This window comes from Acipenser ruthenus, chromosome 7 (genome assembly GCF_902713425.1).
Source record: "Acipenser ruthenus chromosome 7, fAciRut3.2 maternal haplotype, whole genome shotgun sequence".
Classification (NCBI taxonomy): Eukaryota; Metazoa; Chordata; class Actinopteri; order Acipenseriformes; family Acipenseridae; genus Acipenser; species Acipenser ruthenus.
In genome coordinates, this window is record NC_081195.1 from 3,282,701 (window position 1) to 3,294,790 (window position 12,090).

Genomic DNA, 12,090 nt, shown 5'->3' on the forward strand with positions numbered 1-12,090 from the left:
AAAAAAAAAAAAGTTATTGTTCTGTTTCTTTAAAAAAAAGGAAAATAAATATATAAAAATAAAATAAAAACACCACCATGAAGGCTTCCAGTACTTTTCACATTGCCATTATCGTGGGTTAGAGGGTTTTGAATGCTGCCTTTTTTTTTTTTGTATAGGCCATGGTTTTAGCAGGCAAATAAGCTGAGACTGCCAAGCAAGGTTCAAAGGCAGATGTGAAGAGCACTTTAATTCTTCATGCACTCTAGCATTTTCTCTCTTGATGGAATACTGCACTATCAGGCTAAATGGTTATCAACCACTTCCAAATCAGCTACACAACAGCTTTACAAGCTCTCATAGTAAAAGTCCTAGGCCTCCTATGTTCTGCAGTTGAACATTAATGTGCAATGCACAGACGGGTTCATCAGACCACTTGATGCCAATTGCTAAGGGTTATATGCCCCTGCACCAAGCAGCAAATTTCTGCGTGTGAAATGAAGGTGTATGACTGGAGTGGATTTGGTCATGTATGACCCCAGTAACAGCTCCTGAGAGTTTTCTGGAAGAGTAATGTGTCCAGTTGCTGCAGTGAAATCATCCGTCTCTATATCGTCAAAAGCTTTTGTTGCATCCCATAATCGAACAGTGTTATCCATGGAGCCTGTAGTGAAACAAATACAAAAAATGAAGACATAACAATTTGAACAAATGTTGCATCCTCAGTAAGCTTTACACAGTGCCTAATTTTTCAAAAATAGACAACAGAATAAGTTGGTACTCATTTGTAAAATATTTCCAGCCACTTATACCAATACATATAAAATGCATTCTGGCTGACCTGATGCCAGAATCTCTCCATCTCTGCTGAATTTAAGCGCATAGACAGTGTCCGTGTGTCCTTTGAGTTCACCGATCATCAATCCATGTCCGATATCCCAGAGCAGGACTCGTCCATCTGTTGCTCCGGATGCCAGAAATTTCCCATTTGGAGAGAATGCCAGACAGTGGATTGGACCCTAGGAACAAACACATGGGTTGACATTGTCAGACATTGTATAGTTTTTAAATAAATAAATTGCAAGCCAAATACAGGCTTCTTGAGCTCAATAAAGCAGGTTATTTTCTGTTCATCTCTTTACCTTGTGCCCTGTGAAGATACGGACGCAGTTTCCGTTCAGTACATCCCAGAGTCGGATGGTCCTGTCAGCCGAGCCTGTGGCTACGTAGTTGGAGTTGGGGTGGAATCGGGTGCAGGTGATATCAGCAAGGTGGCCAGAAAAAATCCGTAAAGGCTGGTAGTGATCTGTTGCCCAGAGACTTAAAAGACGAGAAACAAAACCCATCACATGCATCACTGGAGATGGGCAGCAGTACAAGAATAACCCCATGAAACAAAAGGGTGAAATCGCAAAGAGGAACCTGAACAGGCTGCCATAGGAGGGAAATGTACAAGGTATTACAGCAGCTTTGACAGCAGAAGAGTTTCTTACCGAGCAACTCTGTCGTGTCCTCCCGATATGAAATAGTACCCATAGGGGGAGAACTGGGTGTCCCACACAGGGTAGTTGTGTCCTTTGTACCCCACTAGACACGTGAAGGTCTGAAGACTCCAAAGCCTAACTGTGGCATCCTCTGAACATGACAAAAGGTAGTTCCTAAAGTATGGACATGTACAAATTAGCACCCTTTGGATATAATTCACCTACATATTATGGAAATTAATCAGTGTCCCGATTAGTAAAATGAGGCTTAATAGTTTACCCACTTGTTACTGTTTGTCACTGTAATACAAAAAATAGTTTAAAACGTACTTAAAAAAAAAAGTGTAGTATAGAGGGTGTTTAAGGCTCAGATTTTTTTTTTTTAATTTTATAGAAATATGTTATGAACCAAGATAGTTATAGGGTAAATTACTATATACATTTGCTCAGCTAGCAATATACAGACAAACCTGCACAGAAAACCACCTCTCCATAAAGTGACTTTTAGATGGTTCTTTGCACAGTTGCTGTGAGAAGGCTTGACCATGTTTACATCCTGTATGCCAGCCTTGTCCTTACCTATCTGGACTGAAGCTGATCCCATAGACTGGTCCACTGTGCCCATACAAGTTCTTGGACTCGCTGGCAGTTTTTTCATCCATAATCCTCTCCAGCACATCGTCAGAATCTTTATCAATCAGGCTCAGATCTGAAACAATGACAAAGAGATGGGAGGTTCAAGAACAAATTTAGCTACTTCCCTCTGCATCAAATACACTGCCAAGATTATTGCTGGACAGAACAATTAGTTGACCGTATTAACAAGAAATTAGGCATCAATGGAGTTGAACTTCTTAAAAGTGCAGCGCACCACACATATTAAACTACTTAAATTGCTTGTATTATGTTTTGCTTCCCTGAGCTACAATGGCACGTGTTTACAATTCGTTGCAGAAACATGTCTGTTTTGTTCATCAAGTGAAAGGAAGTCTTTAGTCTGGATCCGAAACTACTGTTGCAGAATGTAAACATACTGGATTCCAGTCTTATGGAATTTTAAACACAGTATAAACATGAACAGGACTGGAGGTCACTGCACCCTAAAGATGGTGGTGTCAAAATCAATTTAAAATGGCCAGGTTACAGCATGACAAGTCAGTCAGTGTTTACCTCCTGCAGTTTTCACACCCCGCAGTTTCTTTGGGGTGACACTCCACACTCGCACTGTCGAATCTGCAAAACCTCCAGCCACCAGACTGGAATCATCCGTAAAATCAACTGCGGTTAAACCCTAAGAAAAAACAAAAGCACACATATTCTAACACCGACTCATCCATGTCTTATCGCTGTGGGTGGACACAATCCACTGGTTTTGTTTTATATTATTAATTAAGTGCAAAGCAGTCATACGCACTTGAATACATAAACGCTTCTTTTCCACCTCATTAGGTGCTTCCCAAATGAAGACAATGTTATTTTAATACTGCAGCCCTGTAAAGTAAGAATGCCCCTCTTACCTGGTAGGCATTGAGAAAGGTGTAGAAGCAAATAGATGGCAAGCTCTCTGGACCCAGACGCACCCTTTTGGTGGCTTCTTTCATATTCATTATTTTATCCAGCTTGTCTGAATCTTTCAGCTCTGGAAGAGGAATTCTAAAAGGAATATGTAAAGTAAATTTAAGAAGCTGATAAAATGACTGAAGAGAGGTGTGTCTGGTCAGCAGGAGACCCGGCTCAGCTCACCTGCTTTGTTGCGGAGCGTTAGGGTCCTGTTTTTTGCTCTTTGATCCTGTGCTGTCCTTTTTGGGCTTCTTCTTTTTGGGTTTTCCTTCCTCATTTTCAGCCTCTTCATCCTCATCGTCCAGGGGCACCTCGATTTCCGGTTCCTTCAGCAACCCATAGAACACCTGAAGCAATGAAAAGCATTGAGTATGTTCTGTCCAAATATGAGACCATCTTTGTGATGTGACAGCCCCCAAACCCCCCAAAAAAGAGGGTAGACTCTTGTCCACTGAACTTATTTTTTATGCCTCCCATACTACATCCATTAAACTGCAATAACTTTTGATAAAAAAAATGTGTCTAATGAGCCACCTAGCTATTCTATTTGTATTGCATTTGTGAGGGATTTCCCTGAACATAGCACATCTAAAACGTCTCTCATCCCAGCAGCACGAATACCCCTCAGTATTGTTTAGCGCTTCCCGGAGGTAAGCGCCAGGCACCTTAGCTTTGTTAGCCTCCCGCTTCGCCTCCCCAGCCAGACTCCCAGACATGCTGTCGATCTGGCCCTTGCTGCGAGGCATCCCATCGAAGATGTCTATGTAGAGGTGCTCCTGGATGATGTTCCAGATCTGGTTGTTCTGTCGCTCCTGGAGGTGCCTCTTCAGCAGCTGGTAGGAGTCGCGGGAGATCCGCAGCACGAACTTGCTGGTCCGGAAATCCAGCAGGGTCTCGTTCCCCTTCATGTGCTCCTTCTTGGTCAGTCCAGAAAGAATGCGTAAATCGTCCTTGTAATAACATTCCTGATCTCCATGGAATCTAATGGGAGAAAAATGTGGGATAGAGACACAGTCAACCTCCCCTACACAGTTAATGGAATTAGTTCTTAAGTTGTTCATGAGGGCTACAATCCTTTTCTTCAATGATTACCACCTTTAATTCCTTCAGGAAATTTGGGGACATACCATTTACATGGTGTGCTACATAAGATGTTTTTTTTTTTTTTTTTTAATGCGTTTATTTGTTTTTATTAATAATCACATCTATAATTACATACAAAACAGGCAAACAAATAATCTATTCAATAGTTTTAAATGTGGATTTTACTTGTCAAAAAACGCCTTGGCCTCCTTCTCGTATTGGTTGTAGACCAGCTCCAGGTACATGTGAACGAAGAGCGGGTAGAAGACCTGGGAGAGCTCTGCTCGGTGACAGTCCAGCACCGAGTCTATGAACCTCTTCAGCCCGCTGTAATAAACCGGGTACAGGACCGGGTCCCCCTGCTGGCTGTAGGCTGCCAACACTACGTTTACATCTGGCTGATCGTCCCCTCCGGTGACTACCGGTGTCACTGACAAAATGTAAACACATTATTGCATTGAAACGTTTTTTTGCACATTCATTCTAAAACATACTAGATTTAGAATTTACCGTATTTGCAAATAAATAAATAAATAAAAATACAATATTTTACTATACCTCGTTGTAGTCCTACAGTAGTACACTAGTAATAAATTACCGTTAGCTCCTAATTTTCTTTGCACATAAAACGATGTTAGGTTTAATTAAACTGCATGTAAAGAAAAGGTAATGCAACTGAAGTCTTACCTTACTTTTGTCTTAAATTCCTTGATTTATAGTTTATACAAATTAGTAACCATGTTTTAAAATAATACAACACGTTTATTCCCAGCTTACCTTTTGCAGGCGCTGGAGTTGCATTCGCGCTTTGAGCAGTAGCAACAGCCCCGGCCACTCGACTGAGGAGTGAAGAGGCATCCCCGCTTTCTGGTTCTGCACCTCCCCCGCCCCCCAAGGCTGCTCCCCCGGCCCCAGAGCCCTGCGAGTCGCCGATTTCATTGAGTAACCCTGCCTCACGCCGCAGAATCTCCTCAGACTCGAACAGTTTGCTCTTCTTGAGGAACTGCAGCACAGCCAGCAGGGTCTGGCGCTCTGTCGAGTCTGTAGCTGCGGCGGCTGGCTTCTCTGCAGCCACCGGCGCTGTTGGGGGGACCCCTCCGCTGGCGTCGCCAGGGTTCCCTAAAACCTCATTCGAAGTTTCTGTTTTGATTTCATTCTCTGGCTCCGGCTCGATCGACCCATCTTGCACAGCCGCCATTTTCTTACTTGCAAACTGAGGCTTTGCGACACTGACGGCAACTTGATTTTACGATAATTATACACAAGGGGGGTATGTTGGGTTTTACGACAGTATTGGCAGCCTTAACCGCAAAATGATTTCATCGTTTTGTTAAAATCTGGACGAACGTCCTAAATTTTACGGTGACTAAAAATACAAAAGAACAATTGTAAATGTAAACAATTTAAATTAAATGAGCAGTGGCCAATACATCCCAGATAAAAAAATGCGTCGTGTTGTTTAGCTATAATGGAAAATTGTCGTTATTGCTTTTTTTTGCTCAGACTGTTTGATATATTATTGTATTTTGATACGGACGAAAGTAATAATCTTTGTCATTCGAAGTAAGGTCTTTTCTTTATTTCTTTGCAATATTGCAATATTTTCCCGAGAATCTTAAAAAAAAAACTACAGTTCCCATAACACTTCGCGAGATCCCGCTAGGTAGTTCGGCACAAAAACACCGCGCGCTGGATGGTTGCTTGAGTTTTCTTTGTACGCGGAAATCTTGTGAAGTCATGGAGATCGAAAACAACTTAATAATGTCGAGTGTTTTGTGGGAAGAGGACTATGAAGACGAAGCAGAGGACGAAGAATTGGAGCAGGAGTCTCGGGCTGGATATTACAACACAGCTGGGTTTGCATTTTTGAAAGAGCAGGTTTTCTTTTTGGCGACCTCAGCAAAGAACCAGAAGAAGACGAGGCGTCGGAGACCGGCGCTGTTGTTGATCGCTCGGTAAACGAGCACGAATCAGATAATGAACACGAGGTAAGAAGCCAAACAGGTGAATAGTACGTGTGTGCACGGTTTATACAACACGTCGAAGCGTGGTATACTGCTGTTCTGAGCTGTCTTTGCAACGCAATTAGGACCTCTGAACCAAAGGGGGCTTGTTAAAGGTTCAAACTGTCTTTAACCAAAAACAAACTCTATTCGTCTAATTTAAACGTTGGTAGTAGAGTCGATAGGAGGGAGGTGAGAGAGAGCGGTGGAGGCAAGGAGAGAGAGCGGAGGTAAGGAGAGAGAGCGGAGGTTACGGCGAGAGGTGACAGTGGGGGTAGATGGAGTAGGGAGAGACAGAAAAATAGATGAAATAGTGATCAGGGGGGTGACAGAGAGGGTGGAGGGGCAGCATGCCCTGGAGAAGGCGAGGTCCAGTTGATGGCCAGCTTTGTGGGTAGGAGGGGGTGGAGAGAGAGAAGTTGAAGGAGAGGAAGGAATCAGGCAGAGTGGGTGGGGTTAGAGAGATGGATATTGAAATCACCTAAGAGGACAGTTGGGGTAGACAGAGGGAGGAGAGGAGATAGTCGAGTTCATCGAGAAAGTGACTGAGAGGTCCAGGTGGACGGTACAGTACAATTAGAAGGAGCTGACAGGGAGAGGTTAGTTGCAGGTTTCAGTGAAAGCAAGGAAATCGAGAGAGAGGGGGAGGCAAAGGTCAGCTTTGTTAGCAGAAGTGACAGTTCCAGAGGGCACCAGAGGGAGTGCGGGAGGGGAGAGAGTGGGAGAGGCAGAGGGATGAGGTTAGGGGAGCAGCGGCAGAGAGAGGACAGAGGACGGGAGTGAGAGGACAGAGTAATAGGGATGTGAGAGACAGTCATAGCAGGACAGGTGAGATGGATAGGTACAGTAGTAGTGGGAGCAGGAGTGGTGGGGGGAGGGTACAGACCTGTCTAGTAGTTGGCGTCTTCCAGAGCGCTGCTAGGTTCGGATTTTCTCCAACAGCCTCTCCTCGCAGGTCTCTCCTCGCTGGACTCCCACAGCTAGACTCCCGGCTCTTTGGTAGAGAGGCTGTTCAGCTGGCTCCCACTTCGAGATGGCGCACGAATAGGCTAGCTGTCTATTATACTAAACCGTGCTAAAGACAATACTTTAATACAGGGCAGCAGTGTGGAGTAGTGGTTAGAGCTCTGGACTCTGGACCGGAGGGTTGTGGGTTCAATCCCCAGTGGGGGACACTGCTGTTGTACCCTTGAGCAAGGTACTTTACCTAGATTGCTCCAGTAAAAACCCATCTGTATATATGGGTAATTGTATGTAAAATAATGTGATATCTGTATAATGTGAAATAATGTATAATGTGATATCTTGTAACAATTGTAAGTCGCCCTGGATAAGGGCGTCTGCTAAGAAATAAATAATAATAATAATAATAATAATACTTAAGCAATACAATAATTTCAATGCACTTCAGTGGGATCACACAACTACAAAACACTGTGTGGAAACCAATCAGATTGCAAATCAACCTCTATTCAATTTAACCACACTCACCTGGTACTAATCACAAACAGTAAATCACCTCATTAAAACACCACCACCTTTATAATGTTACTTAAATACAGCTAATGTTAAGAGTTGGAATGAGGCCTCTAGTAGCCACTGGGAGAGATTTGGTAAAGGTCCTCGCGCCACCTGTCCTCGCTCGGACTGCCACAGATCAGACTGCCTTGGATGTGTGGCCCTTAGACTGCCACAGCTCAGACTGCCCTTGGACGTGTGGCCCTTAGACTGCCACAGCTCAGACTGCCACAGCTCAGACTGCCCTTGGTTGTGTGGCCCTTAGACTGCCACAGCTCAGACTGCCCTTGGATGTGTGGCCCTTAGACTGCCACAGCTCAGACTGCCACAGCTCAGACTGCCCTTGGTTGTGTGGCCCTTAGACTGCCACAGCTCAGACTGCCCTTGGATGTGTGGCCCTTAGACTGCCACAGCTCAGACTGCCCTTGGTCGTGTGGCCCTTAGACTGCCACAGCTCAGACTGCCCTTGGACGTGTGGCCCTTAGACTGCCACAGCTCAGACTGCCCTTGGACGTGTGGCCCTTAGATGGCTGGCGTTCTAAGACACTGATTGCCAATTTATACTATCCTGTATGGCCTGGAGCCATAATAATAACCCCAGCAAGCTCCAGGCCTTACGATTAATAACCCCAGCAAGCTCCAGGCCTTACGACTAATAACCCCAGCAAGCACCAGGCCTTACGACTAATAACCCCAGCAAGCACCAGGCCTTACGACTAATAACCCCAGCAAGCACCAGGCCTTACGATTAATAACCCCAGCAAGCACCAGGCCTTACGATTAATAACCCCAACAAGCACCAGGCCTTACGATTAATAACCCCAGCAAGCACCAGGCCTTACGATTAATAACCCCAGCAAGCACCAGGCCTTACGACTAATAACCCCAGCAAGCACCAGGCCTTACGATTAATAACCCCAGCAAGCACCAGGCCTTACGACTCGGGCAAGGTTGTATCTGTAGGTGCGTTGAACTGGGATATTACAAATCTGTGGTCTTTTTAAAAATAAATAATATGTATTTACAGCATTTATTTATGTATTTGCAATGGTGGTAACATTAGGTCTAATACATATTCATGTTCTTATGTGGATAATAACAGTTCTGTTGTAGCTTCTTTTAAAAGGTTATCTAGAATACAAAGAACGTGATTTGGGGTAGCACATATCCTAAGAATGCATAACACAGTAATTTCAGTACGAGTTTCACTGGTTACCTATAATCCTGACACAACAAACAGCAATGTGCTAGGTTTATCTAGTGTTTCAAATGAGTAACTGAAACATACCTGAAACTCAAGTCAGGTAGACTTCTGAAAAATGTTACCCAACAAGGATTCGCATGACATAATCTGAATGTTGGGAGTCTACCTGGTAGGATTGTGTCCTGAGGATATAATGTGTTTGTTTCTGCAGCGTACCATCCCTCTGTCTGAAATGTCTTTGTATATTCGATGTACAATCTGCACCGGCTACTTCATTGATGCTACAACCATCACCGAATGTTTACATACATGTAAGTGTCGAAGTTAACATTTTGTAAACACTTCTATTTACAGCAGCACATATTTTTCAGTTGGTACCAGCAATTCTATTTCTACTGTATTAATATGACAAGCTCAATGCTGGAGTGTAGTTAGAACAGATTCCAATGCAATGCAGTGCCTGGTGCTTGCTGGGGTTATTAGTCGTAAGGCCTGGTGCTTGCTGGGGTTATTAATCGTAAGGCCTGGTGCTTGCTGGGGTTATTAATCGTAAGGCCTGGTGCTTGTTGGGGTTATTAATCGTAAGGCCTGGTGCTTGCTGGGGTTATTAATCGTAAGGCCTGGTGCTTGCTGGGGTTATTAGTCGTAAGGCCTGGTGCTTGCTGGGGTTATTAATCGTAAGGCCTGGTGCTTGCTGGGGTTATTAATCGTAAGGCCTGGTGCTTGCTGGGGTTATTAGTCGTAAGGCCTGGTGCTTGCTGGGGTTATTAGTCGTAAGGCCTGGTGCTTGCTGGGGTTATTAGTCGTAAGGCCTGGTGCTTGCTGGGGTTATTAGTCGTAAGGCCTGGTGCTTGCTGGGGTTATTAGTCGTAAGGCCTGGTGCTTGCTGGGGTTATTAATCGTAAGGCCTGGTGCTTGCTGGGGTTATTAGTCGTAAGGCCTGGTGCTTGCTGGGGTTATTAATCGTAAGGCCTGGTGCTTGCTGGGGTTATTAGTCGTAAGGCCTGGTGCTTGCTGGGGTTATTAATCGTAAGGCCTGGTGCTTGCTGGGGTTATTAGTCGTAAGGCCTGGTGCTTGCTGGGGTTATTAATCGTAAGGCCTGGTGCTTGCTGGGGTTATTAGTCGTAAGGCCTGGTGCTTGCTGGGGTTATGTGTTCTTCTTTTATGTTCTGATATTTGTCTTTGCAGTTTGTAAAAGCTGCATTGTGAAGCACTTCTTCTATAGCAACAGATGCCCAAAATGCAATGTTGTCGTCCATCAGACTCAGCCTCTATACAACATCAGGTAATTCTTCTTCTTTCTCTTCTTCTTCTTCCTCTTCTTCTCTTCTCCTCTTCTTCTTCTTTTTCTTGGGTGAGTCCGAGTACAGTCTTTGTCTTCTTATATTTAAACCTAAGGACACAGGTTCCAGGGATTGCAAATGTATTCTGTATCCTTGTATTATAGAGCGATGTACTGTATATCCGTGTTGAGTTAGAACAGCTGGGCTGGGTCATGATTTTATTGGAGTGTAATAATAAATATTTTTTCTTGTCATCACTTTCAGGTTGGATCGACAGTTGCAAGATTTAGTGTATAAGCTGGTCCCACATCTGGAACAAAGTAAGGACTTTCGTGTGCAAGCATATTACTTGCTGTTCTTAAGTACACTGTTGCAACAATACTGTTGACTTCTCTTGTCTTGCATGCCAAGATGGGGGTGGAAAATCGCTGTAGATGATATAATCTATATTCTGGCATAAAGAGCCAGTGCTTTTTTTTTTTTTTTTTTAAGGAGAATGCGGTTTGGGGGTGATAGATATAAATACACACTACCTCATTTACCTTAGTATTCTTATTTTAGATGAAAAAAGGCAGCTACATGAGTTCTACAAAGAAAGAGGGCTTGAAGTTCCAAAACCAGGTAAGTAAAATAGTTTAAAATTGGTTCTGTCTTCTGAGCTAATAATGCACTCTTATTCTGGGAAGGTGTTACACAGCACATAACAGGCATTATGAGTTGTGGCATGACAGATTAGGAGCAAATGTGTTCATTACTGGATACACTCTTCATCCAGAAGAGGGCGCAACGTCAAAACAAAATGAACACATCCAACAATAGACCGGGCTATAGATCGATTTAAAGTTTTTCAATCCCACACTTATTGTTGCAAGTCTTAAGCTAGAGTGTTTTCCACATACATGTTAGCCGGCTTTGTCCTTTTGTTCCAGTAGCTCCTCAGCCCGCCGCAGCTGTGAAAGCCATTAAGCAGAAGAAGGGTCTACTTGCGCAGTCTGTGTTCACAATCCCCCCTGAACTGGACGTTTCCCTGGTCCTCGAGTTTGTTGGGTGAGCAGCTTTTGTAGATGTTAAAAACGAGAGCTTGTTTACAGCTCTGTAATTATGTTTGTATGCCCCAGAATTCATGGTGCTGTAACAGGGTGGAGGCTGGGCGCGAACCGGCAACCCTGTACACCACAGTTGAGTGTCTTAATCCTCTGCATTCATGGTTTTAGAGCTTTTAACCTCCAGGGAGCCTGCTCTGGATTCATTTCACTTGTCAAGTGCTCCTGGAATTCCCATGTTAAAGTACTGAGCTGTGGATTACAGCAAATTGCCTTTTTGTGCTGCAGGAATTCATGTTGTTAATAATATATCGAAAAAAAATATATATATATATATTTTTCATGTGTTTTATTGTGTCATTTGTTGTTAAATATTCTATTATTTGTAAAGTATCAGTTTGCATGGTACAGAAATACAAACCTGTTTTGCGATTCCAGTTTTCCCCACTAGGTGGCACCTTGGTTTTATTAACCTTTTGAACATAGATTGCGTAAGAAAATAATCTGAAGGAGTTGTCAGTTCCATTCTTGATTCCGATTTAGAGGGGGTCAGAGTAATCTGCTGCTGACAGTGCGGCACATATTGGCAATGTCAATTTATAAAAAAAAAAAAAAAAAGTCTAGCTAATTTCTTGACCCACTACCTGAACATTATTATTGTTATTATTATTATTATTATTTATTTATTTATTTATTTATTTATTTATTTCTTAGCAGACACCCTTATCCAGGGTGACTTGAAATTGTTACAAAATATCGCATTAAAGAAAATCACATCAGAGTGTAACATGAATCACGTGGGTGAGGGAGCAATGTAGAGAACAGCAAGATATACCTTTATCTACAGCTTTTAAAGGGATTTATGAGTCCCAGTTTTGTAGAATATTAAACAAGATTCACCAGAACTCCCAAGTTCCACAGATAGCACAAAT

At 43.3% G+C, this 12,090-nt stretch overlaps 2 protein-coding genes across 2 annotated transcripts in view; one reads left to right on the top strand and one right to left on the bottom strand.

Annotated features, from left to right (window-relative positions):
- On the bottom strand, window positions 1–5,953 carry LOC117415257 (transcription initiation factor TFIID subunit 5-like). Its single transcript, XM_034025356.3, has 11 exons — window positions 4,884–5,953; window positions 4,293–4,536; window positions 3,689–4,004; window positions 3,207–3,370; window positions 2,981–3,116; window positions 2,634–2,754; window positions 2,043–2,172; window positions 1,473–1,637; window positions 1,122–1,299; window positions 821–998; window positions 1–643 (listed from the first exon to the last, which is right to left on the bottom strand). Exons 1-11 carry the CDS (start codon window positions 5,302–5,304, stop codon window positions 429–431), a joined length of 2,268 nt encoding a protein of 755 aa, XP_033881247.1. The 5' UTR covers window positions 5,305–5,953; the 3' UTR covers window positions 1–428.
- pcgf6 (polycomb group ring finger 6) overlaps window positions 5,420–12,090 on the top strand; it is a 27,328-nt gene continuing 20,657 nt past the window's right edge. Inside the window, exons 1-7 of the mRNA XM_034922028.2 lie at window positions 5,420–5,430; window positions 5,902–6,094; window positions 9,043–9,142; window positions 10,021–10,117; window positions 10,380–10,435; window positions 10,677–10,736; window positions 11,045–11,162. Coding sequence (XP_034777919.2) covers window positions 5,420–5,430; window positions 5,902–6,094; window positions 9,043–9,142; window positions 10,021–10,117; window positions 10,380–10,435; window positions 10,677–10,736; window positions 11,045–11,162 — 635 coding nt within the window. The remainder of the gene's footprint in view (window positions 5,431–5,901; window positions 6,095–9,042; window positions 9,143–10,020; window positions 10,118–10,379; window positions 10,436–10,676; window positions 10,737–11,044; window positions 11,163–12,090) is intronic.

Coding starts and splice junctions, on each gene's coding strand:
- LOC117415257 (XM_034025356.3), bottom strand. CDS start 5,304: ATGGCGGCTGTGCAAGATGGGTCGATCGAGCCGGAGCCAGAGAATGAA. Junction 1,638..2,042: donor ATCAGCTTCAGTCCAGATAG/GTAAGGACAAGG, acceptor TCCATACTTTAG/GAACTACCTTTTGTCATGTT. Junction 644..820: donor TGGAGAGATTCTGGCATCAG/GTCAGCCAGAAT, acceptor GTTTCACTACAG/GCTCCATGGATAACACTGTT.